The sequence below is a fragment of the Nycticebus coucang genome, chromosome 8, assembly GCF_027406575.1.
Source record: "Nycticebus coucang isolate mNycCou1 chromosome 8, mNycCou1.pri, whole genome shotgun sequence".
Lineage (NCBI taxonomy): Eukaryota > Metazoa > Chordata > Mammalia > Primates > Lorisidae > Nycticebus > Nycticebus coucang.
Genome location: NC_069787.1, coordinates 109,086,052 through 109,109,563, shown reverse-complemented (window position 1 = coordinate 109,109,563; position 23,512 = coordinate 109,086,052). Strand labels below are relative to the sequence as shown.

Here is a 23,512-nt window from a genome sequence, read left to right as displayed (position 1 = left end):
GCAAGTGGATGGCTTGAGCTCACAAGTATGAGACCAGTTTGAGCAAGAGGGAGACCCCGCCTATGCAAAAACTTGGCTCAGCACCTATAGCCGGCCACATAGGTGTGGCGGGTTCAAACCTGGCCCTGGCCAGCTAAACAACAATGACAACTACAACAACAACCACAAAAGTATAGCTGGGTGGGTAGTGCCTGTGGCTCAGTGAGTAGGGTGCCGGCCCCATATACTGAGGATGGTGGGTTCAAACCCAACCCGCTCAACCAAACTGCAACAAAAAATAGCCGGGCGTTGTGGGCGCCTGTAGTCCCAGCTGCTTCGGAGGCTGAGGCCAAAGAATCGCCTAAGCCCAAGAGCTGGAGGTTGCTGTGAGCTGTGATGCCGTGACACTCTACCGAGGGCAACAAAGTGAGACTCTGTCTCAAAAATAAAAATAAAAGAATAGGCGTAGATGCCAGGGCACTCTACGAGGATGACATAGTTAGACTCTGTCTCAAAAACAAATACAAAAACTGAGGCAAGAAGATCACTCGAGGCCAGGAGTTTGAGGTTACTATGAGCTGTGATGCCACCACACTCTACCCAGGGCTACAGAGTGAGACTCTGTCTCAAGACAAAAAAAAAGATAATTACATGGAAAAGCAAGTATCCATGTACTCAGTACGAAGCCAGTAGATGAACTAATTCACTCCTACACAAGAGAAAAGCTCAATTTCATTCAAGTTGGGGGAGGAAGAGGTTGGTGTGTTCCCACCTAACGGGCACAATATAAGGGTATACAGCACACTTCCTGGGTAAGAGGTACAACTATGATAGGGACCTTATCTAACAAATGTAAATATTGTAATCTCATTGTTTGTACTCTCATATGAATCTGAAATTTAATAAGTAAATATATGTGTACATATATACATATATGAAAAGATAATTGCTTACTCAAATAAAAATAAAAAGCTTTGGCCAGGTGTGGTGGTTCAAGCCTGTATATAATCCAGCACAGCACTTTGGGAGGCTGAAGCAGGAGAATCACTTGATCCCAGGAGTTCAAAGTTACACTGAGCTATGATCAAACCACTGCACCCCAGCTTGGGCAACAAAGCAAGACTCTGTCTCTAAAAAAATAAAGAAAAAGTTTTATAAGAAAAGAAACATAAAGGGTGGTGCCTGTGGCTCAAAGGAATAGGGAGCCGGCCCCATATGCCAGAGGTGGCGAGTTCAAACCCAGCCCTGGCCAAAAACTGCAAAGAAAAGAAAAGAAACATAAGTACAGTATCCTGTTTAGCTCAGCAGAAATACAGTCACATGCCATGACACTGTTTACGTATTTAGACAAATGTTGTAATATTCTTACATTAGGGGGACAAGGCAAGTAATGAGGGGGTAACGTAAAAGAACTGAATTGTGATATGTCTTAAAAGGAAGTCGTTAGATCTAAATAAAAAGGCTTAAAATCGATTAATCACTAGTAATATAAGCAAATTATTGAACAATGTGGAAATAAACTAAAGCAGATAACCTTGTGCTGGAACAAGTGGCTGCTGTTTTATGTTGAAAACCTTTTTTAGTATAATATGTTATGCATTAGAACCACTAAAGTTGACCACCCAAGGGACTGTAAGGTTCGGCACCCATAGCTCAGTGTTTAGGGCGCACCACATACACTGGAGCTGACAGGTTCAAAACTGGCCCGGGCCTGCTAAACAACAAAAAATAGCTGGGTATTGTGGCGGGAACCTGTAGTCCCAGCTACCTGGGAGGCTGAGGCAAGAGAATCGCTTGAGTCCAAGAGTTGGAGGTTGCTGTGAGCTGTGATGCTACAGCACTCTACCCAGGGCAACATAGTGAGACTCTGCCTCAAAAAAAAAAAACAAGGAACTGTAAAACATTAGTCAACATATAGAGGTGGTTAGCCCTGATGAAGTGGCTCACGCCTGTAATCCTAGCACTCTGGGAGGCCAAGGCAGATGGATTGCCTGAACTCACAGGTTTGCGACCAGCCCTGAGCAAGAGCAAGACCCATCTGTAAAAATAGCAGACAGTTATGGCGGGCGCGTGTTGTCCCAGCTACTCCAGAAGTTCAGACAAGAGAATCTCTTGAGCCCAAGAGTTACGCCGCAGCACTTTACTGTGACGCCACAGCACTTTATTGAGGGCAAAAAGTGAGACTCTATGTCAAAAAAAAAAAACATGTAGAGGTGATCATCTGAAGGAACTAGCCACATGTAGTGCATGTCCAATCTATGAAGTTAGGTCAGGTTCTGCGCCTGTAGCACAGTGGTTACGGTGCCAGCCACATACACCAAGGCTGGCAGGTTCAAACCTGGCCTGCGCCAGCTAAAACAATGATGACAACTGCAACAAAAAATAGCCAGGCTTTGTGGCGGGCACCTGTAGTCCCAGCTACTTGGGAGGCTGAGGCAAGAGAATCTCTTGAACCCAAGAGTTTGAGGTTGCTGTGAGCTGTGATGCCATAGCACTCTACCGAGGGCAACATAGTGAAACTCTGTCTCAAAAAAAAAGAAAGTAAGTTAGGTCCACTGAGGTGGTCAGTGTAAGGAGCTGCTCAGCTATGGAGGTTCTACTGTAGTTCTTTGATCAAAAAAAAGAAAACTTAATTTGTCTAGCATTCAAAATCCAAGTCTGTCACTTTCCAAAGTCCATGTTTTTGTGCTGTTCTACACTGGCATTCCTTTGACTATAAACAATGTGTTAGTCATAAAATTTTTATTATGACACAGTGGATCTGATGTTTTCATATAACTCAGTATAGTACTATCACTGTAAGTATAAAATCTAATTTGACTGCTTCTTTTACTAAACAAATTCAGGAACTATGTACAAGTTAATTTTAAGGAATTAGTATGTGTAGGGTACCCAAAGGTTTGCCCACAAACTTCTCTAAAAAGGAATTTGTCTTACAAGAATATATTATCTAAAAGGAATGACTGTTTTCCTCATTTATTTTTTTTATTTTTTAAAAATAGTTTTAATACATTTTAATGAAAAACTGTTACATTTAGGGTGGGCACCTGCAGCTCAAGGGAGTAGGGCACTGGCCCCATATACCAGAGGGGGTGGGTTCAAACCCAGCCCTACCCCCCAAAAAAAAACTGTTACCTTTATTGAAAATAGTGCATTATAATAGAAAACATTGACTACCATTTCCAATCCAGTCTTTTTTTTTTTTTGTAGAGACAGAGTCTCACTTTATGGCCCTAGGTAGAGTGCCGTGGCGTCACACAGCTCACAGCAACCTCCAACTCCTGGGCTTAAGCTATTCTCTTGCCTCAGCCTCCCGAGTAGCTGGGACTACAGGCGCCCACCACAACGCCTGGCTAGTTTTGGTTGCAGTTTGGCCAGGGTCGAGTTTGAACCCGCCACACTCAGTATTACCGACTGAGCCACAGGCGCCGCCCTCCAATCCAGTCTTCTTTGGGAATTAATTTGGTATGTTTCCTTCTAGAACATTTGCTATTTGGGGGGAGGGGGAATGTTTTTGTTTTTTATTTTTTTAATTATTATTTTTTACTAAATCATAACTTTGTACATTGATGAATTTATGGGGTTCAGGGTACTGCTTCGATATACGTTGTGAAATGCTTACATTGAACTAAGTAACACATGCTATTTTTATTTTTTTTGGAGAGATAGAGTCTCAGTTTACCGCCCTTGGTAGAGTGCCATGGCATCACAGGACTCACAGCAACCTCCAGCTCTTGGGCTTAAGCAATTCTCTTGCCTCAGCCTCCCAAGCAGCTGGGACTACAGGCACCCGCCACAAAACCCGGCTATTTTTTTGTTGCAGTTTGGCCAGGGCTGGGTTTGAACCCGCCACCCTTGGTATATGGGGCTGGCGCCCTACTCACTGAGCCACAGGCGCCGCCCCATATTTGCTATTCAAGGTTTTTTCTGATTCCATATAAAACGAAGTACTATTTTTTTCAGGTTCTTTAAAGTATGACAATGGTGCTTTAATAGGGATTGCATTAAATCTGTAGATTGCTTTGGGTAGTATGGACATTTTTTTTTTTTTTTTTTTTTGTAGAGACAGAGTCTCACTTTATGGCCCTCGGTAGAGTGCCGTGGGCTCACACAGCTCACAGCAACCTCCAACTCCTGGGCTTAAGTGATTCTCTTGCCTCAGCCTCCCAAGTAGCTGGGATTACAGGCGCCCGCCACAACGCCCGGCTATTTTTTGGTTGCAGTTTGGCCGGGGCCGGGCTTGAACCCGCCACCCTCGGTATATGGGGCCGGCGCCCTACTGACTGAGCCACAGGCGCCGCCCGTATGGACATTTTAACAATGTTGATTCTTCCCAGCCATGAGCACGGTATGTTTTTCCATTTGTTAACATCTTCAGCTATTTCTTTTCTCAAAGTTTCATAGTTCTCTTTGTAGAGATCTTTCACGTCCTTTGTTAGGTAAATTCCCAGATATTTCATGTTCTTTGGCACTATTGTAAAAGAAATAAGAGTCCTTTTTCAACTTAACTCTTATTGGCATATATATAAAAGCTACTGACTTGTAAGTATTGATTTTGTATCCTGAGGCGCTGCTGTATTCCTTGATCACTTCTAAGAGCTTTGAAGTTGACTCCCTGGGATCTTCCAGGTATAGGATCATATCATCAGTGAAGAGTGAGAGTTTGATCTCCTCTGACCCTATTTGGATACCCGTGATCACCTTCTCCTGCCTGATTGTGATGGCTAAAACTTCCATTACTATGTTGAATAGCAGTGAAGACAGTGGGGATACTTGCCTCGTTCGTGATCTGAATGGAAATGTTTTCAATTTTACACCATTCAATATGATATTGGCTGTGGGTTTGCTGTAGATGGCCTCTATCACTTTAAGAAATGTCCCTTCTATGCCTTTTTTTTTCTTTTTTCTTTCTTTCTTTTTTATTTATTTATTTATTCATTTATTTTTTTGACCAGGGCTGGGTTTGAACCCGCCACCTCCTGCATATGGGACCTGTGCCCTACTCCTTTGAGCCAGAGGTGCTGCCCCTCTATGCCTATTTTTTTTAAGTGTTCTGATAGTGAAAGGATGCTAGATATTATCTTTTTTTTTTTTTTTTTGTAGAGACAGAGTCTCACTTTATGGCCCTCGGTAGAGTGCCATGGCATCACACAGCTCACAGCAACCTCCAACCCTGGGCTTAAGCTATTCTCTTGCCTCAGCCTCCCAAGTAGCTGGGACTACAGGCGCCCACCACAATGCGCAGCTATTTTTTTTGGTTGCAGTTCAGCCGGGGCCGGGTTTGAACCCGCCACCCTCGGTATATGGGACCGGTGCCTTAGCGACTGAGCCACAGGAACCGCCCAGGATGCTAGATATTATCAAAGGCTTTTTCTGCGTCAATTGAGAGAATCATATGGTCTTTGTTTTTTATTTTATTGATGTGATATATTATATTTATAGATTTGCATACGTTGAACCAACCCCGTAACCCTGGAATAAAACCACCTTGGTCATGGTGTATAATTTTTTTGATGTGTTGTTGAATTCTGTTTGCTAAGATTTTAATGAATATTTTTGCATAGATATTCATTAATGATATTGGTCTATAATTTTCTTTCTTTGTTGGATCCTTTCCTGGTTTGGGGATCAGGGTGATATTTGCTTCATAGAATGTGTTGGGAAGTATTCCTTCTTTTTCTATGCTTTGGAAAACATTGTATAATATAGATACTAGTTCCTCTTGAAAGATTTCAGAGAATTCGGATATGAAGCCATCTGGTCCTGGACTTTCTTTTTTGGGAGATTTCATATTGTTGATGCTATTTCAGTGATCAATATAGGTCTATTCAAGATTTCTAATTCTTTCTAGTTGAGTCTAGTAAGGTGGCGTGCTTCCAGGTATAGGTCCATTTCCTTCAGATTTTCATATTTCTGGGAATAGAGATTTTTATAGTAATCATTGAGGATTTTTTGAATTTCTGAAGTGTCTATTATAATTTCTCCTTTATCATTTCTGATAGACAATATTAGAGATTTTACTTTTCTGGTTAGATTGGCCAAAGGTTTATCAATTTTGTTAATCTTTTCAAAAAACCAACTTTTGTTTCATTGATCTTCTGAATGATTCTTTTGTTTTCAATTTCATTTAATTCTGCCCTAATTTTGATTATTTCTTTTTGTTTTCCACATTTATTATTGATATTTTATAGCTTGATAGTTTTACCTTTTTCATGGTGGTTAGTTTATTCATGCTTGCCAAGAATTTTAAGGTTATTAAAATATGTGAATACAGTTCTCCCACTCAGTGGGCACAATGTGGGCACACCTCCTGGATGCAGAACACAGCTACAACAGGGACCTTACCTAACAAATGCAAACATTGTAACCTAATCATTTGTACCCTCATATTAATCTGAAATTTAAAAAATAAATAAAACATGTAAATGGGTGGGCATGGTGGCTCAGGCCTGTAATCCTAGCATCCTGAGAGGCTGAGGCGGGTGAAATGCTTGTGGTCACAAGTTCAAGATTAGCCTGAGCAAGAGCAAGACCCTGTCTCTAAAAAGAAATGGCTGGGTGTTGTGGCAGACGCCTGTAGTCCCAGCTACTTGGGACACTGAGGCAAGAGAATCACTTGAGCCCAAGAGTTTGAGGTTGCTGTGAGTTGTGACTCTATGGCACTCTACCAAGGGTAATAAAGACTCTGTCTTAAGAAAAAATATATATATATGTAAATACATAAGGGCCAAGAATTTGAATGTTAATCAGGAAAAAAAGAAAACTTAAGCATAAGATTAACATTTTAAAGTCATTTTTTAATTTTCTATTTTATAGTATTAAAAAATCCTCATGGAAAAAATGGAGGAAAATGTTTTTATAGTTATTAAGTGATGGTATTGGAGAAATTGTAGAGTTGACCTGTAAATAAGATTACCATAACATCTTTTAAATAGATCTTCTCAGCATTATGACTCCTGCCAAAGTTGCTTGTAGGTAGCATCAAATCCTAATTTCTTTTTTTTTTTTTTGTTGCAGTTTGGCCCGGGCTGGGTTTGAACCCACCACCCTCAGCATATGGGGCCTACTCACTGAGCCACAGGCGCCGCCCTCTTTTTTTTTTTTTTGCAGTTTTTGGCTGGGACTGGGTTTGAACGCGCCACCTCCGGCATATCAGGCCAGTGCCCTACTCCTCTGAGCCACAGGTGCCACCCCAAATCCTAATTTCTAATGAGTGTTTTCCTTTTCTTTTTTTTTTTTTTTTGTGGGTTTTTTTTTTTTTTTGGCCAGGGCTGGGTTTGAACCCACCACCTCCAGCACGTGGGACTGGCGCCCTACTCCTTGAGCCACAGGCGCCACCCTCTAATGAGTGTTTTCTAATTAGTGTTTTCATATCAAAGTTTTCTTCATCCTGGAATTTGTATATGTGTAATTCATAACACTAAAATATATTGTGATTCTTCTTTTCTGATCCAAAAATTTCTTAAGTAGCTGAATTTTAATTATAAGCTATACTATTTTATAAATCTGACTGCTTTTTTATCTCTCTGAGAAGAAGGCCTGAACATAGTACTTATCTTCTTCAGTTTCATTGCACTGGTGTCTTGATTATCACTGTTCAATGCAGTAGTTCCCAAATGCTACACTGATGCAGACTGGGTAAGAAACACCTGTGACACTTGGCAGTAGAGATCCAAGGGCTCCTTAGAGTCTGGCTTACTGGGTCTGAGGCCCTGCCCAGAAGTCCATATTGCACAAGCCCTCCAGGTGATTCAGATATAGAAATCAGGTCTGGGAACCATTGATTCGATACATTTTTTTGTTTGTTTGTTTTGTTTTGTTTTGTTTTTTTTGTAGAGACAGAGTCTCACTATACCGCCCTCGGGTAGAGTGCCGTGGCATCACACGGCTCACAGCAACCTCTAACTCTTGGGCTTACGCAATTCTTTTGCCTTAGCCTCCCGAGCAGCTGGGACTACAGGCGCCCACCACAACGCCCTGGCTAGACTCGATACATTTTTAATAAATGTAATTGAAAAGGTAAATGAAGGGCGGCACCTGTGGCTCAGTGGGTAGGGCGCTGGCCCCATATACTGAGGATAGTGGGTTCGAACCCGGCCCCGGCCAAACTGCAACAAAAAAAGAGCTAGGTGTTGTGGCAGGCGCCTACTCAGGAGGCTGCGGCAAGAGAATCGCCTAAGCCCAGGAGCTGGAGGTTGCTGTGAGCTGTGTGACGCCATGGTACTCTATCAAAGGGGATAAAATGAGAAAAAAAGAAAAAAAAGGCTTGGTGCCTGTGACTCAAGCAGCTAAGGCGCCAGCCACATACACCTGAGTTGGCGGGTTCGAATCCAGCCCAGGCCCGCCAAACAACAATGACAGCTGCAACCAAAAAGTAGCTGGGCGTTATGGCAGGTGCCTATAGTCCCAGCTACTTGGGAGGTGGAGGCAGGAGAATCACTTGAACCCAGAAGTTAGAGGTTGCTGTGAGCTGTGATGTCACAGCACTCTATCCAGGGTGACAGCTTGAGGCTCTGTCTCAAAAAGAAAAAGAAAAAAAGGCGGGGGGGGGGGAGGTAAATGCAAAAAAAAAAAAAAAAAATCTTTGAATTAAAAGTATCAGAATAGGGAAAAGAACTATTCTACAAGTCAAATGAAAGTGACCAGATTTCAGGACTTGAGCTTTTTTGGTTTTTTTGTAGGCTGGGATCACTATGGAAGCAACTTAGCACTGGGGGCAGGTGAGATCCTTCAGATTTCTTTCTTTGTGCCTAGGCTTTTCTCTCACAAGGGACAGTCTCATGACTCTTTCACTGTTTTTTTTTAAATATAATTGCAAATATGTATTTGTAAAGCTCTTGTCGGCCTTTAGTATTACTTCCTTTTCAGGCCAGCCTAATTTCCTTTCTATAGATAATTCACAGTTCTTAGAAGGGCTCTTGAGGTTAAATGTTAATGTAAATGCAAGAGGTACTGTGAATTACTATAGGCTTTTGCCAAAGGGGAGAAAAAAGAAAACCTAAAAAGGACAGTAGAAGGAGGTCTTAAATTTTGGGGCTTTGATGCTACATATTATTTTACTAAGAGAAAAATTTTTGTGGTTTTTAACAGCTAATATAATGCCTTCATCATCTCATCTCTTCGGCTCAATGCCATGGGGACCACCAGTGCCAGTTCCTGGGAAGCCCTTCCATCAAGCTTTATATTCTGGGACCACACCCATGGCTGGGGGAGCGCCAGGCGGTGTGCACACTCAGTTCATACCTCTGCAGGTGAGACCTGGAAAGATATTTTTTAAGAGAATTTTTTTTTTTAAGTGCCCAAAGATTATTGATAGAAATTTGTTTATTAAATTATTTATTCAGTGCTACCTAGATAGAAATCCAGTACTGGCTGGATACTGAAAATGTAATAATGACAAGTCTGACCTGTCTTTGCTGAGTTTGTATTCTAATAAATTTTTTGATTACTAAAGTTTGGTTTGAAAATTGAAAGTGAAGTCAGAAAGTAGTGATTGATATATTAGCGGCATGGTTTATGGCATTTTCTGACACTAGCTTGTTTTGCCTATATTGTTAATTAAATATGCTTTTGTTTCTTAAAGGTTACTAAAAAAAGGGTTGCAAACAAAAAGAACTTTGAGAACAAGGAGGTCCAGAGTTCTTCTCAAGCCACCCCCCTTCAGACTAGCCAGCTAGAGTCTTCTGATGTCACCAAAGTAATTCCACAGGACAATTCGTCAGCTTCCTTAAAGTCCTCTCAGCTTGCCCAGCCTGCATCTTCTTTTCAAGTTGAAACTGCTTCTCAAGGTCATAGTGTGTCTCACCCTAAGTCAACATCAAGCTCTTCAAGAAGAAGATCGAGAAAACTGGCTGTCAATTTTGGAGCTTCTAAACCTTCTGAATAAATTTGGTACTTGGAATCAAATTAATTCCTTTCCATCTGCCTTTTTATAAATCCAACCTATGTCTCATAAAAAGTTAGAATTTATTATTTTAAAATAATATGTTTAAATTGAAAATTTTTCATTTTTAAGTTGTCAGGCACTTTTCATGCTGTTTAGAAGTCTGTATATCAAATTGTACACTTTACATATGTGCAGTTTGTTGTGCATCAATTATACCTCAATAAATCTGTTTTTAAGAAAAACTAAATTAAACCTTGTATTCAAATAATACCAGTGGGCTAAACATTAAAATGTACCACTCTAATCATTGGCCTCATTAGAATCATCTGAATTAGACATCATATTAGCAATAATAATAAACATTTTTATACTACCATTGAGGAATAATTAAATGGAGCATGAAAATTGGGCCTCAAGTATAATTTACTGAATGTGGATTTTATTTCTCTGTTTAATGATGTAAGAAAATTTGTCAAGAAAATGGCTCTTATTTATGTATATTCTAACTTATGCTTTGTTGTCTGAGGGTCCTTGAGACCTTCTATGAAATGATCACACTTGTGGTGGTGCTGCCAGTTTTGCTTTATTGTAAATTTTGTACCAAAGCAACTTTAGAATACTGATCAGAATATTTCATCTAAGTGCTTAGAACTATAAACAGCATTCTAGATTTGAGTATTTATAATTTTTTAGATTATTCAGAACCAGCATTAGTAATTTCTAATAAAACTAAGTTTCAAAATCTACAGGGTACAATGATTGCGGATTAATCTAGTAAAATAAAGTATGAAATATTAATCATGTTAAGGAAAATAAATTGTGTTATTCTTTTGTATGCCTTTCTGTTTGCACACCTTACCTTTTATGAGAGCTCCGTTGGTGGTCCATGTGTAGTGCTTTCTGTGACTGAAGAAATGCTAAATGTTTTTTTAAGTTCCAAGGTGTGCTGTAATACAAGTACAATCACCACTTTGTAATGTAACATTATTTACTGCCTGTTTCATTATAATTCTGTATTTTTAGCTTTATTCTGAACTGTTCAATGATTCTGGGATTTTGTGTTTGCATGTCATGTGTGGATGTGTGTTGTTCAAGCTGTAACTGTTCAAATTACTTTAGAATTTGTGAAAATATCAGCAGTACTGGGGCATATATATATATATATATATAATATACACATACAAGCATATATATATATATATAAATCTTTTAGTTTTTGTGATATGCATATATTTTTAAGGAAGTAAGTTATACTTTTTAAAAGTAGCAACCACAGTCTTTATATGGAGTTGCCTATTACTATATCTGATTTCATTTAGCTCATTGAAAACTCTGTCATGAGTCCTAAAATAATCTGTTTTTAAAAGTGCTGATATTGAATGAAATGGATTTCTTTCTCTGACTGCTGATTGTAGAGTTTCTGTAAATTTAGCAGGATATGTGTATATTAGTAGTGCCTTTAGTAAAAGAGATAAATGTTCATTATCTATCATTTATTATGGTCATTTATAATAGATTTTGTTTTCTGTTAATTTCCTAGGTTCAGATGTTTAACAGTTCACACTATTTCCTTCTTTGTCTGTAGTGGGATTTTGAGTGATGAAGCCCAAGTGTTCATTGCCCCTTAAACTTTCTATTTGTATTTAAAGGGAACATCTATCATGGTAACACAAAGAAAAAGTTAAATTGTGACAGTAATATTATTCTGACCTCTTCCAACTTTAAAGTGCGGATGTTCACCTTGCTTAACTGTACAAACTCCAGCATGCAGGAATCGTGTCCCTCATCAGTCCTGTGGGATAGACAGTTCTATAAATAGCACCCAGCCCACCTGTGTTCTGGAACACAGAGGAAAGAGCAGATGCTATCTTCTGAAAACTCTGAAGGGAAATGTTAGTAAACATAGTGCCACTGAACCTGTGAGGATACTTCCCAAAATTTGAACACAGCAAGTTGATCCTACTATATGGATAGGTGGTAAAGTGTTTTCTTTTCCTTCCTTTTCTTTAACATATTATTCTGAAGGTCAATATTAAAGAGAGATTAAAATAAGAGTTCCATAATGTCTGGATAGTCAGCAGGCATTCTGCTATACTCTGTTCCCCATTTAAACTATTCAGAATGTGGGTCTGAGGTCCGTGGGGGATACACCCTGCCTGTGGAGGACGTAAGAGGTCGAGGAAACTGGATGCCTTGATAGTCACGCCAGGTGAAGTCGAGTGCATATCTGAAAAGCAGGTGGACTCTGGCAAACTTACAGTTTTCCCTTTAGATGGGACAAACTGAGACCACTATTCAAAGTGGAGCATTTCAATCTATTTAAACCTTCCTTCCTTCACTGAAACATTATTGCTTAATATTCTTGTTCAGTGAGTCTTTACTTTTTCGAGCAAACTATGTGAATTTTGAAGATTGATCCTTCCAATCTCATTGTTTCTTTCCAGTTTCCTGCAGTTTTTATAATTTGACAGAATGTAAACATGTAGACTAAAGTCTTAAACATCTAAGACTCAGTTGCATGAAAAATCAAATTCGCCTCTCTTGAGCCGCAGTGTCAATTTAGATTATCCATGCTTTTCAAAGGGATAAGTAGTAAAGATTGGAGGTTGTTTTGTTTTGTTTTTTTTCCCTATTGGTGAGAAAGACGAAGATGAACTATCGATACAGGTTTTTTGGTCTTTAATTTCTTTTTTTGAGGGGAGAAGGCAGAGAGATAGTTAAAGGAACAAAACCAGTTAAATAAGAATATGCCATTACTGCCTTTTCAAGCTGCAGCATTATCTCTCTAGCTCAAGGAAATAGATGAACTGTAGGGTCTTTTTTATTCGCTCACTTTTTGATCATCTGTTCAGTTATAATTTTTCATAGTGATTGTCAAATTTTCACCTTGCTGTATGAGATAGGTAGAGCCATGCACATCTCCACGGAAGTTCTAGCACACTTCTTCCCATCATGTAGACCATCTTTTTTAAAGCAAATACGTACAGTTTTCCCAGCTCTTTTGAATTTGCTGTATGTCTTAATATGGTCTTGCTTCCAAATTATCTTTATCCTATAGAACAGAATTCATTTACTGGAGAGAACGGCTGTGAAAAGCATCCTCTATTTTTAAAGTCAATCACGGTAGTTGTCGTTTTTCTAGAGATAGTGATAGTACTGATACTGGCAGCTTTCCTTACGTATGTTTTGCAAAACTTCACTTTGTCAGTGAAGCCATCTTCTTGGCAGTAACCTCCCCTTCCTAGTCAGGATAAATCTTAAAATTCCAGAAATGAATATTTTTCAGACTGACTGGATATTTCCATCAGACTTCTTCATCTTCTGCCAGGGATTACAGTAAAGAGACAATGTTAAAGCTGATGACATCAGGTCTCCAGCAACAAAGCAGAGCAGACCCCTCTGTTAACAACTCAGACATCACAGATCCTTTTAGAGAGAGAAGAAGAAAAAAGTATGAAATAGTTTTAGTAGTCAAGACTGTCAACAACCCATAGCTGCTTTTGTGTTTGTGTGTGTGTGTCAGTGAACCAATAATAATGCCTTGCTCGATCAGTGCATTCAGCCATTTCAAGTGCAATTTGTGAAGGAGACTAGTCTCCGAATGATAACATTTTTTACATAGGTAAGCCTGTAAAAACAAATTACCAGAAGTACAGCCATTGCTATTGATTCTTTCTGCAGTTGGTATACTGCGAACTATATCAAACTACCGAGGCCAAATAATGAAGCTTCTGTAGCTCTTTTAGTAGTCTTCGTTTGGTTTGTTTTCTCTGAGACGGGTCTCTCTGTCACCTGGGCCGGAGTGCAGTGGTACAATCATAGCTCACTATAGCCTCAAACTCCTGAGTTCAGGAGTTCCCTCCACTCCTCACTCTCCCAAGTAGCTGAGTACTAGTGCGCACCACCACGCCTGGCTTTGTTTCAGTAATTTGGAGTTTGATCCACAGTTTGCTTTAACTTCTCTTCCTTTCTCTCACAGTTAAGGTTTGGGTGTTCATTTTTGGCTTTTGGATTTTTTTTTTTTTGCCTCAAATATCTGTATTTTCTTTTGCTTGCACTCAATTGTTTGAGTGTTTTCACCTATTTCGATATATGAGTAATATAGATGGTGTGCTGTGTCATCAAAGTGTTCATTTAAACAAGTGTATTTCATTCATGTATTCATGTATATTTTAATTCATTTCTTTTCTCTCATATATAACTTTTATAAGTACTGGAATTTTTCATTAGATCTTATACAGAGCAGTATTTTATTAAAAATTCAAAAGAGAAGACTTTTATGTGCTCATTTTGTAGTTTTGGTTTTTTAAATATCTTTACATTGTCTGCCAATTAAAATGTTTTAAACTTGCATTGGAATGGACTCCGAATATATTTTTGTGTTAAGTTGTACATTTGTACATTTCTAGCATGAAGTTAGCCTCACAATGCTGAGCAAAAGTTTTTAAAATATAAGAGTCACTGAAAGTTTAAACATCTTTACATGTTAAATGTTCTGTGGATTTTAATTAAAGACTTGAGAATGGTTTCATAGGCTGTTTATTCTTGTATTACATTAATATCAAAAGTAGATACTTTTATACATATATGTTGGTGCCATGTTATTTACAGTAAACTGAGACAGCACGTTTGGAATTCAGATGGCCACAATTCAGTTTGTAGCTCTACCTCTTACTAGTCGTAAATAAGTTAGAATCATGTTAGCATTGGCAAGTTATGTAAGGTCTAAACCTCAGGTTCTTCATCTCCTGAAGGAAGAAAGCACCCTTTGCTTTTTGTTTTTGAGGCAGAGTCTCACTTTGTTGCCCCCAGTAGATGTCGTGGCTTCACGGCTCACAGCATCCTCAGACTCCTGGGCCCAAGCAATTCTCTTGCCTCAGCCTCACAAGTAGCTGGGACTACAGGCGCTCACCACAATGCCTCACTATTTTTAGAGAGGGGATTTCCCTCTAGCTCACTCGTGAGCTCAGGTGATCTGCCCACCTCAGCTTCCCAGAGTTCTAGGATTACAGGCGTGAGCCACCCAGCCCAGCAAAACACCCTTTGTTTTGTTAATATGTATAAGGGACTAGGGTGCAAAGCTATAAAGCTTTACAAAATCAATAGTAAGTGAGGATTTTTCACATGTATATTCAGATGTATTCACTGGATTCCAAACACCCAGATTCCTTCCTCTGCAGGAGGCCAAACTCCCCTGTGCTTTTCCCACTGAGTCACCCTCCAGTGTTAAGTTCAGAGTCCCCAGGCCATCTAGAAAACTTCCTTCTCTTCCCTCCCATGCAGGGGAAGGTTTTACAGAACTGTGTTGGCAGAGGCTGTAATTCCTATTCTTCAGACGGGGGGATATACAAGATCTTGCTAATGTTGACCAGGTCTCACGATATAACTGATGAATGATTTTACGAAAACCTCTCCTCTCTGGTAGATTAGTAGGAATTGGAAAGAAGAGGATAAGGAGGAAGGGAAGTGTCTTCCTCCTCTGTCTGCTCCCAGCTCTGCCCCATTAACCCAGCACTGTCTCCTGCTGCACTTTGCTCAAGCCCATGAGGAGCGATCACATTCTGATGTGATATTCGGTCACCTTGATCAAGGAGGAAGCATGTGGGTCTACAATCACCAGTGGAGACTTAGGTAGCTGTTTTCCTACTTCATTCCCCTGACGGCCACCTCTCCGCAGAGAAACCCTCAGTAACTGCCCCTCTATAGTCTCATTGGGCTCCCTATCATGGTAGTAATTTTTTCACTTGAGAATCAAAACAAAAAGAAACTTCCTCAAACTAGTCTATGAAGAGGAAGTATATTATAAGAATATGGGGCAAACTCAGAATCCATCCAGGAAGTATAATCAAGTCTTAGTGGGGGTGTTACCCTCCTATTCACTCTGTCACCTCTCCATGGGGCTTGGGATCAGTGGTGTCTGGGTGTAGATCAGGTCTTGCTCCCTCATGTGTATGAGGGGCAGGAGAGGGCAAGTCATCTTGAAGAGGAGCTGTCCCAGCTCGGCTGTGGTTTGACAACTTCTCTTGCTGAGAATTTTAAGCCACCACCATATCCTCAACCAGCAGTCAGTCAAGTCCTTATAATTTTTACATAAAAGAAGCTGCAACACAGCTTGGCTAATACGACCAAAGCTTACCGTCTATGAGGCAGCTATAGTCAGCTCTAATAAAAGAGTAATCCCAGTTAAATTCTCTCAACATGGCAAACAGTTGCTGTTAGAATTTTACAATGTGTTATGAACTAATTGCTACAATTCTAGGAGTTCTAACAATGTTTCACTGAGTTCCTAAATGTAGAATAAAAAGCATATCTCTGGTTATCGAACATGCATTAGGTACTAAATGGTTTATGTGGGTTATCTCACTTAATCTTCATAACCCTATCAAGTGCATGACTTTCACCTACATAGGAGACTGATGCTAAGTCCTCTGCAACTTCCTCTTTCCTTTACTATAAGGTCTAGGGTTTATAATGTGTTTTGACATCAACACTGGATAGTTTTATCATACATGTATTCTTTCATGCATCCATTTGCTATTTATGGATATCTCTTTTTTGTTGTTTTGTTTTGAGACAGAGTCTCACTCTGTCGCCCTCAGTAGAGTGTTATGGCTTCACAGCTCACAGCAACCTCAAACTCCTGGGCTCAAGTGATTCTCTGGTCTCATTCTCCCAAGTAGCTGAGACTACAGGCGCCCACCACAACGCTCTGCTATTTTTAGAGACGGGGTCTCGCTCTTGTTCAGGCTGTTCTCAAACTCCTGAGTTCAAGCAATCTGCCCATCTTGGCCTCCCAAAATACTAGGATTACAAGAGTAAGCCACCGTGCTGGGCCAATTTATGGTTATCTCTTAAGGGCCTAGTACAAGCAGGAAGGTTATAAATATGAATACCACCTAGTCTTGAATGTGCACAGAGTCTAGAGGAGAGCACAATACCACTATGACAAGTACACCAGGAGGGATACCTCAGAGCCCGGGATTGTATCCGGGACTTTCCCTGCAGCAGCTGAGCCTGAAGGAGATTGATCAGAGCTGGATTCTATATGGTGCAGATTCAGAGCAGTCAGAAGAAAAATGCAGGCAAAGACAGGCACCAGATCCTAGAGAATTACAAACCATGCTACTGCGTTTGAATTTCATTCTCAGGGGATTTCATTAAAGGCCATGTTAGTCAAAGCTCTTTTGTAGGGATGCAAGAAAATCCCACTGAAATTCACTCAAGAAAAAATAAAATAAGGATGGGGTAAAAGATTTATCATATGGATATAGGAAAATTACTTATATTCTTTTTTTCGTTTGTTTTTGTTTTTGTTTTTGTTTTTGCCGTTTTTGGCCAGGGCTGGGTTTGAACCCGCCACCTCTGGCCTGTGGGGCCGGCACCCTACTCCTTTGAGCCACAGGCACCACCCGGAAAATTACTTATATTCTAAAGGCGGGAACACAACTGGCTTCAGAGCGGCCTGGACCAAGAGCAAGAAAGCCATTGGGAGCCCAGATAGCCATCGTCTCTAGTGTCATCTGTGCATTTGTATTTAACACGCATGGCTTCTATATTGCCAGCTGCACATTGCCTCAGTTCCAACAACCAGCCTCGAACTAGAATCTCCATCCCAACTCCGAATGTGCTGTTTGTGTCAGAATCCACCACTGTGCCTGGTCAAGTCAGGTCCACTAATGGCAAATGTGGCCCTGCGGCCCATTCCTGGGGGGCAGTGCTCCTCAGAGCCTGACCGGTCAGGATGAAGACATCGCCCAAACACTCTGCTAATAGAAATTAATCGATTATTTTTAAAAGAGTCTTATTTAGGGCGGCACCTGTGGCTCAGAGGAGTAGGGTACCAGCCCCATATGCCAGAGGTGGCAGGTTCAAACCTAGCCCCAAGGCAAAAAAAAAAAAAAAAAAAAAAAAGAGTCCTATTTACTTTAAAAACAAGAGCTGGTGGCATCGTAGAGAACAGTATGAAGAATGGAAACCATAGACAGGGAGGCAGAAAACTGTTTAGTAATCCAGGTAAGAATTATGTAGCTTCACTCTTAGATGTTCTTACCTTGTTAAACATGTTGGATATCAAAGTGAAAAAAGAAATGTGAAATCGGAGTTTCCAGAGTCACCTTCTCAGGCTGAGCCGTTAATATTTCCAAGGGAGTCTCTCCAGCGTAATGCAGTTCAAGATGTATTTGGTCCAGAAACAACACAAAGCTGTAAGCCTTCTTGAGGTGAAATACTTTTTCCCCCAGTCTCCCGTATATACCCTTCTGAGTCTCTTTATTGTCTAAGAACTATAGAAGTTCCTCCAAAAAATCAAACAGGTATTGACGTCTGCAATCTATGGCCATGGCGCACTGAACACACCCAATCTCATCTGATCTCAGAAGCTAAGCAGGGTCAGGCCTAGTTAGTACTTGGCTGGGAGATAGTGACTTGTACAATCACATTCCCAGATTACCAGAAACATAAATTTCTATTTCTTACCAAAGAATGCATCACCTTACTTTTGTTAGTATGTTAGAACAGCACGTCTACCAAAAAAAATGGGGCACGAATTGGTGGAGAAACTCCTCACGTTATGGCTGAGGCAGGGAACTTCTCCACTGCCCTGCTTACAGGGCTCTGTGACTCATACTGTTCACAGGCATATCGTTAATTATGTTTCCATGACCATGGCACTGAAGTTTTGTGATCCAGGTTCAGTGCTAATCAGTACTACTTACTGAATATCTACTATGTAGGCACCAATCACTTTATGTAACACTTTCAATCTTCAAAACATTCATTATGTAATTATATGAGATATTATTAACTTGCTTCACAAATTAGGAAATCGACTTGCCCACAGATGTAATAAGTAGCTGAACAGGGATTTTTTTTTTTTTTTTTTTGAGACAGAGTCCCACGATGTTGCCCTCAGTAGAGTGGAGAAAAGTTTGATACTAGAATCTACAGAGAACTCAAGTTAATCAACATAAAAAGAGCCAACAATCCCTTACATAAGTGGGCAAGAAAGGTGAATAGAACCTTCTCTAAAGAAGACAGACAAATGGCAAACAAACATATGAAAAAATGCTCATTGTCCCTAATTGTCGGAAAAAGGCAAATCAAAACCACCCTGAGATACCATCTAACCCCAGCGAGAATGGTCCACGTCACAAAGTCTCAAAGCTGCAGATGCTGGCGTGGATGTGGAGAGAAGGGAACACTTTTACACTGCTGGTGGGACTGCAAACTAATACAACCTTTTTGGAAGGAAGTATGGAGAAACCTCAAAGCACTCAAGCTAGACCTCCCAGTTGATCCTACAATCCCATTACTGGGCATCTACCCAGAAGAAAAAAATCCTTTTATCATAAGGACACTTGTACTAGACTGTTTATTGCAGCTCAATTTACAATCCCCAAAATGTGGAAACAGCCTAAATACCCACCAACCCAGGAATGGATTAACAAGCTGTGGTATATGTATACCATGGAATGCTATTCAGCCACTAAAAGAGATGGGGACTTTACATCTTTTGTAGTAACCTGGATGGAGTTGAGACACGTTCTTCTTAGTAAAGCATCACAAGAATGGAGAAGTAAGAATCCAATGTAGTCAATTCTGATATGAGGACAATTGATGACCTAGTACATGGTGGGGAGTGAGGGAAGGGGGGAGCGGAGAGAGGGAAGGAGGGAGGGGGTGAGGGGTCATGGTGAGTAACACATCCCTTGAGGGTGGGACACAATATAAGAGGGATGTTATCTAACAAATGCAATCAGTGTAACCTGGTTCTTTGTACCCTCAATGAAGCCCCAACAATTAAAAAAAAAGAAAGAAATAAAAGAGAAAACCTAAGTCTTGCCCCGGCACTCATAGTTCAGTGAGTAGGGCGCCGGCCACATACACTGAGGCTGGCAGGCTTGAGCCTGGCCTGGGCCTGCTAAACAACAATGACAACTGCAATCAAAACATAGCCAGGCATTGTGGCAGGTGCATATAATCCCAGCTACTCCGGAGGCTGAGGCAAGAGAATCACTTAAGCCCAAGTATTTGAAGTTACTGTGAGCTGTGACACCATGACACTCTACCAAGGGCAACATAGTGAGACTGTGTCTCAGAAACAAACAACAACAACAAAAAGCCCTGAGTCTTCTCAGTATCAAAGACGGAAGGCTTTTTTTGGTCATAACTATGTAACTTTGATCATTATGTAACACATGAATGTATCAAAATTTCAAATTGTATCCCATAAATATGTACAATTACAATGTGTGAATTTAAAACTTAAAAAAACCTGGCTCAGGGTGGCGCCTGTGGCTCAGTGAGTAGGGTACCGGCCCCATATACCGAGGGTGGCGGGTTCAAACCCGCCCCGGCCAAACTGCAACCAAAAAAAAATAGCCGGGTGTTGTGGCGGGTGCCTGTAGTCCCAGCTACTCGGGAGGCTGAGGCAAGAGAATCGCTTAAGCCCAGGAGTTGGAGGTTGCTGTGAGCTGTGTGAGGCCACGGCACTCTTTTTTTTTTTTTTTTAAATAAAAAAAATTGTATTTACTTAGAAGCATTCAGAATGTCAACAAAACAGCTGCAACTTTTTTTTTGCAATTACAGAGTGGTATTCAGTTAACAGAACAACAATTATTTCGTATAAGCTGCATCAGAGACAACTGAAGATGAAAAAACTACCATCCCCATATATAACTAATTTGTGCTGTGCACCAACAAGAACCTGCTTTAAATTCCCATGCCAATTTACAACCCCCATACTGTACCAGGTAAGGTTAGTGGCTATTGAAAATACCACCAGGACAGGGCTAACTAAAGACACATTCGGTAGTGTGTTAACTATACAAAAAAAGACACTGTGCAGTTTAAAAACAAATCTTACACAGCCTTATATTTGAATTTTTTTCTTTAAAAGGAGTGAGTTGTGTACAGGGTAAGGGTTAAATGCTTTATAGACAAGAAAAAAAACTGCACTAGAACCAACTTATTCATCATCATCATCATCTTCTACATCTTCTTCATCTTCCTCCTCCTCTTCATCCTCTTCGTCCTCCTCATCTTCCTCCTCTTCCTTCTTTTTCTTGCTTTTTTCAGCCTTGGCGACTCCCTTTTTCGCTGCATCAGGCTTTCCTTTAGCTCGGTCTGCAGCAATATCCTTTCCGTATTTTCCTTCAGCTTTGCAGCCTTCTTTTCATCAGGCTGCTTGTCCTCTGCAGCAGTGTTGTTATTCCACGTCTCCCCCAGCTTCTTTGCAACATCACCAATGGATAGGCTGGGATGTTCTCCTTTGATTTGTGGGCGATACTCAGAACAGAACAAGAAAAAGGCCAAAGGAGGCCTCTTGGGTGCACTAGGATCCTTGAACTTCTTTTTGGTTTCCCCTTTAGGAGGGATCTAGGTTTTCATTTCTCTTTCACAACGGGCCTTGTCCACCTTTGCCGTATCTTCTAATTTTCCTTTCTCTTTAGCAGACATGGTCTTCCACCTCTCTGAGCGCTTCTTAGAAAACTCTGAGATGTTGACCGAAGCATCTGGGTGCTGCTTCGTGTGCTCCTCCCAAGTTTGCACAAAGAACGCATGTGATGACATTCTTGGCTTCTTAGGATCTCCTTTGCCCATGTTTAGTTATTTTTCCTCAGCGAGGCACAGAGTCGCCCAGTGCCCGTCTGGCTCTCACTTGCCCCGGCGCTGTCTCTATGGAGCTCAATGTACTGCAATGGCTGTGTCAAGGCCACGGCACTCTACCGAGGGCCATAAAGTGAGACTCTGTCTCTACAAAAAAAAAAACCTGGCTCAGTGCCTGTGGCTCAAGTGGCTAGGGCACCAGCCATATACACCAAACAACAATGATGACTGCAACCAAAAAAAATAGCCGGGTGTTGTGGTGGGTGCCTGTGGTCCCAGCTCCTTGGGAGGTGGAGGCAGGAGACTTGCTTGAGCCCTGGAGTTGAAGGTTGCTGTGAGCTGTGATGCCATATCACTCTACCCAGGGTGACAGCTTGAGGCTCTATCTCAAAATAAATAAATAAGTAAAATAAAATAATAAACTTAAAAAAAACTGTATTTATCTTTTTGTTGTTGTTGTTGTTGCAGTTTGGCCGGGGCTGGGTTTGAACTCGCCATCCTTGGCATATGGGACCAGTGCCCTACTCACTGAGCCATAGGCGCTGCCCTATCTTTTTTTTTTTTTCAGACAGAGTCTCACTTTATTGCCCTCAGTAGAGTGCTGTAGCGTCACAGCTCACAGCAACCTCCAACTTCTGGGCTTAGGCCATTCTCTTGCCTCAGCCTCCTGAGTAGCTGGGACTACAGGTGCCTGCCACAATGCCCAGCTATATTTTTTGTTGTTGCAGTTTGGCTGGGGCCGGGTTCAAACCTACCACCCTCAGTATATGGGGCCAGCGCATTACCCACTGAGCCACAAGCACTGCCCTAAGATCTTTTTCTTTTTCCCCCTAAGATCATTTTTTAATTAAAAGTGTTGTTTGAGCTTCAGCGCCTGTGGCTCAAGCTACTAAGGCACCAGCCACATACACCTGAGCCGGCAGGTTCAAATCCAGCTCAGGCCCGCCAAACAACAATGATGGCTGCAACCAAAAAATAGCCGGGCGTTGTAGCAGGTGCCTATAATCCCAGCTACTTGGGAGGCTGAGGCAGGAGAATCGCTTGAGCCCAGGAGTTGGAGTTTGCTGTGAGCTGTGATGTCATAGCACTCTACACAGGGCAACAGCTTGAGGCTCTGTCTCAAAAAAAAAAAAAAATAGTGTTGTTTGAGGCTCAGTACCTGTAGCTCAGCAGCTAAGGCACTGGCCACATACACTGGGGTTGGCAGAATTCAACCCAGCCCCGGCCTGCCAAACAACGATGACAACTACAACAACAACAAAATAGCTGGGCATTGTGGTGGGCACCTGTAGTCCCAGCTACTTGGGAGGCAGAGGCAAGAGAATCGCTTCAGCCCAAGGGTTTGAGGTTGCTGTGAGCTGTGACACCATTGCACTTTACCGAGGGCAACATAGAGAGACTCTGTCTCAAAAAGAAGTGTTATTTGACATTTTGACAAACCAAAATTTAAATTATAAAGTCAGTTTCTTTTTGACCTGAAATAACTTTGTCAACAATTGGTGAACCTGGATGATGGGTACTAGGAGGTTCATCAGACTATCCTTGCAACTTTTCTGTAGGTTGGAAATTTTTTTTATTAGAAGTTAGGAAGTAGGCTGGGCATGGTGGCTCAGGCCTGTAATCCTAGCACTCTGGGAGGCCGAAGTGGCTGGATTGCTTGAGTTCACCAGTTGGAGACCAGCTGAGCAAGAGTGAGGTCCGTCTCTACTAAAAATGAAAAACTGAGGCAAGAGGATCACTTGAGCCCAAGAGTGTGAGGCTGCTGTGAGCTATGATGCCACAACATTCTACCAAGGGCGACCAAGTGAGACTCTGTCTCAAAAAAAAATAAGTTACAGGGCGGCACCTGTGGCTCAGTTGGTAGGGCGCCGGCCCCATATGCTGAGGGTGGCGGGTTCAAACCCAGCCCCGGCCAAACTGCAACCAAAAAAATAGCCGGGCGTTGTGGCAGGTGCCTGTAGTCCCAGCTGCTCCGGAGGCTGAGGCAAGAGAATCGCGTAAGCCCAGGAGTTGGAGGTTTCTGTGAGCTGTGTGAGGCCA

At 41.3% G+C, this 23,512-nt stretch overlaps 1 protein-coding gene across 5 annotated transcripts in view; it reads left to right on the top strand.

Annotated features, from left to right (window-relative positions):
- The window catches only part of XRN1 (5'-3' exoribonuclease 1), a 168,765-nt gene extending 154,371 nt beyond the window's left edge, over window positions 1–14,394 (top strand). For 2 of the 5 annotated variants that reach the window (XM_053598577.1, XM_053598579.1), the window contains 3 exons: window positions 8,661–8,699; window positions 9,070–9,230; window positions 9,563–14,394. In XM_053598577.1, coding sequence (XP_053454552.1) covers window positions 8,661–8,699; window positions 9,070–9,230; window positions 9,563–9,865 — 503 coding nt within the window. In that variant the 3' untranslated portion in view covers window positions 9,866–14,394. Of the gene's footprint in view, window positions 1–8,660; window positions 8,700–9,069; window positions 9,231–9,562 lie in introns of those variants that run through there. The other 3 variants (XM_053598580.1, XM_053598578.1, XM_053598581.1) reach the window with 2 other exon arrangements.
- The last annotated feature ends 9,118 nt before the right edge of the window (window positions 14,395–23,512 follow it).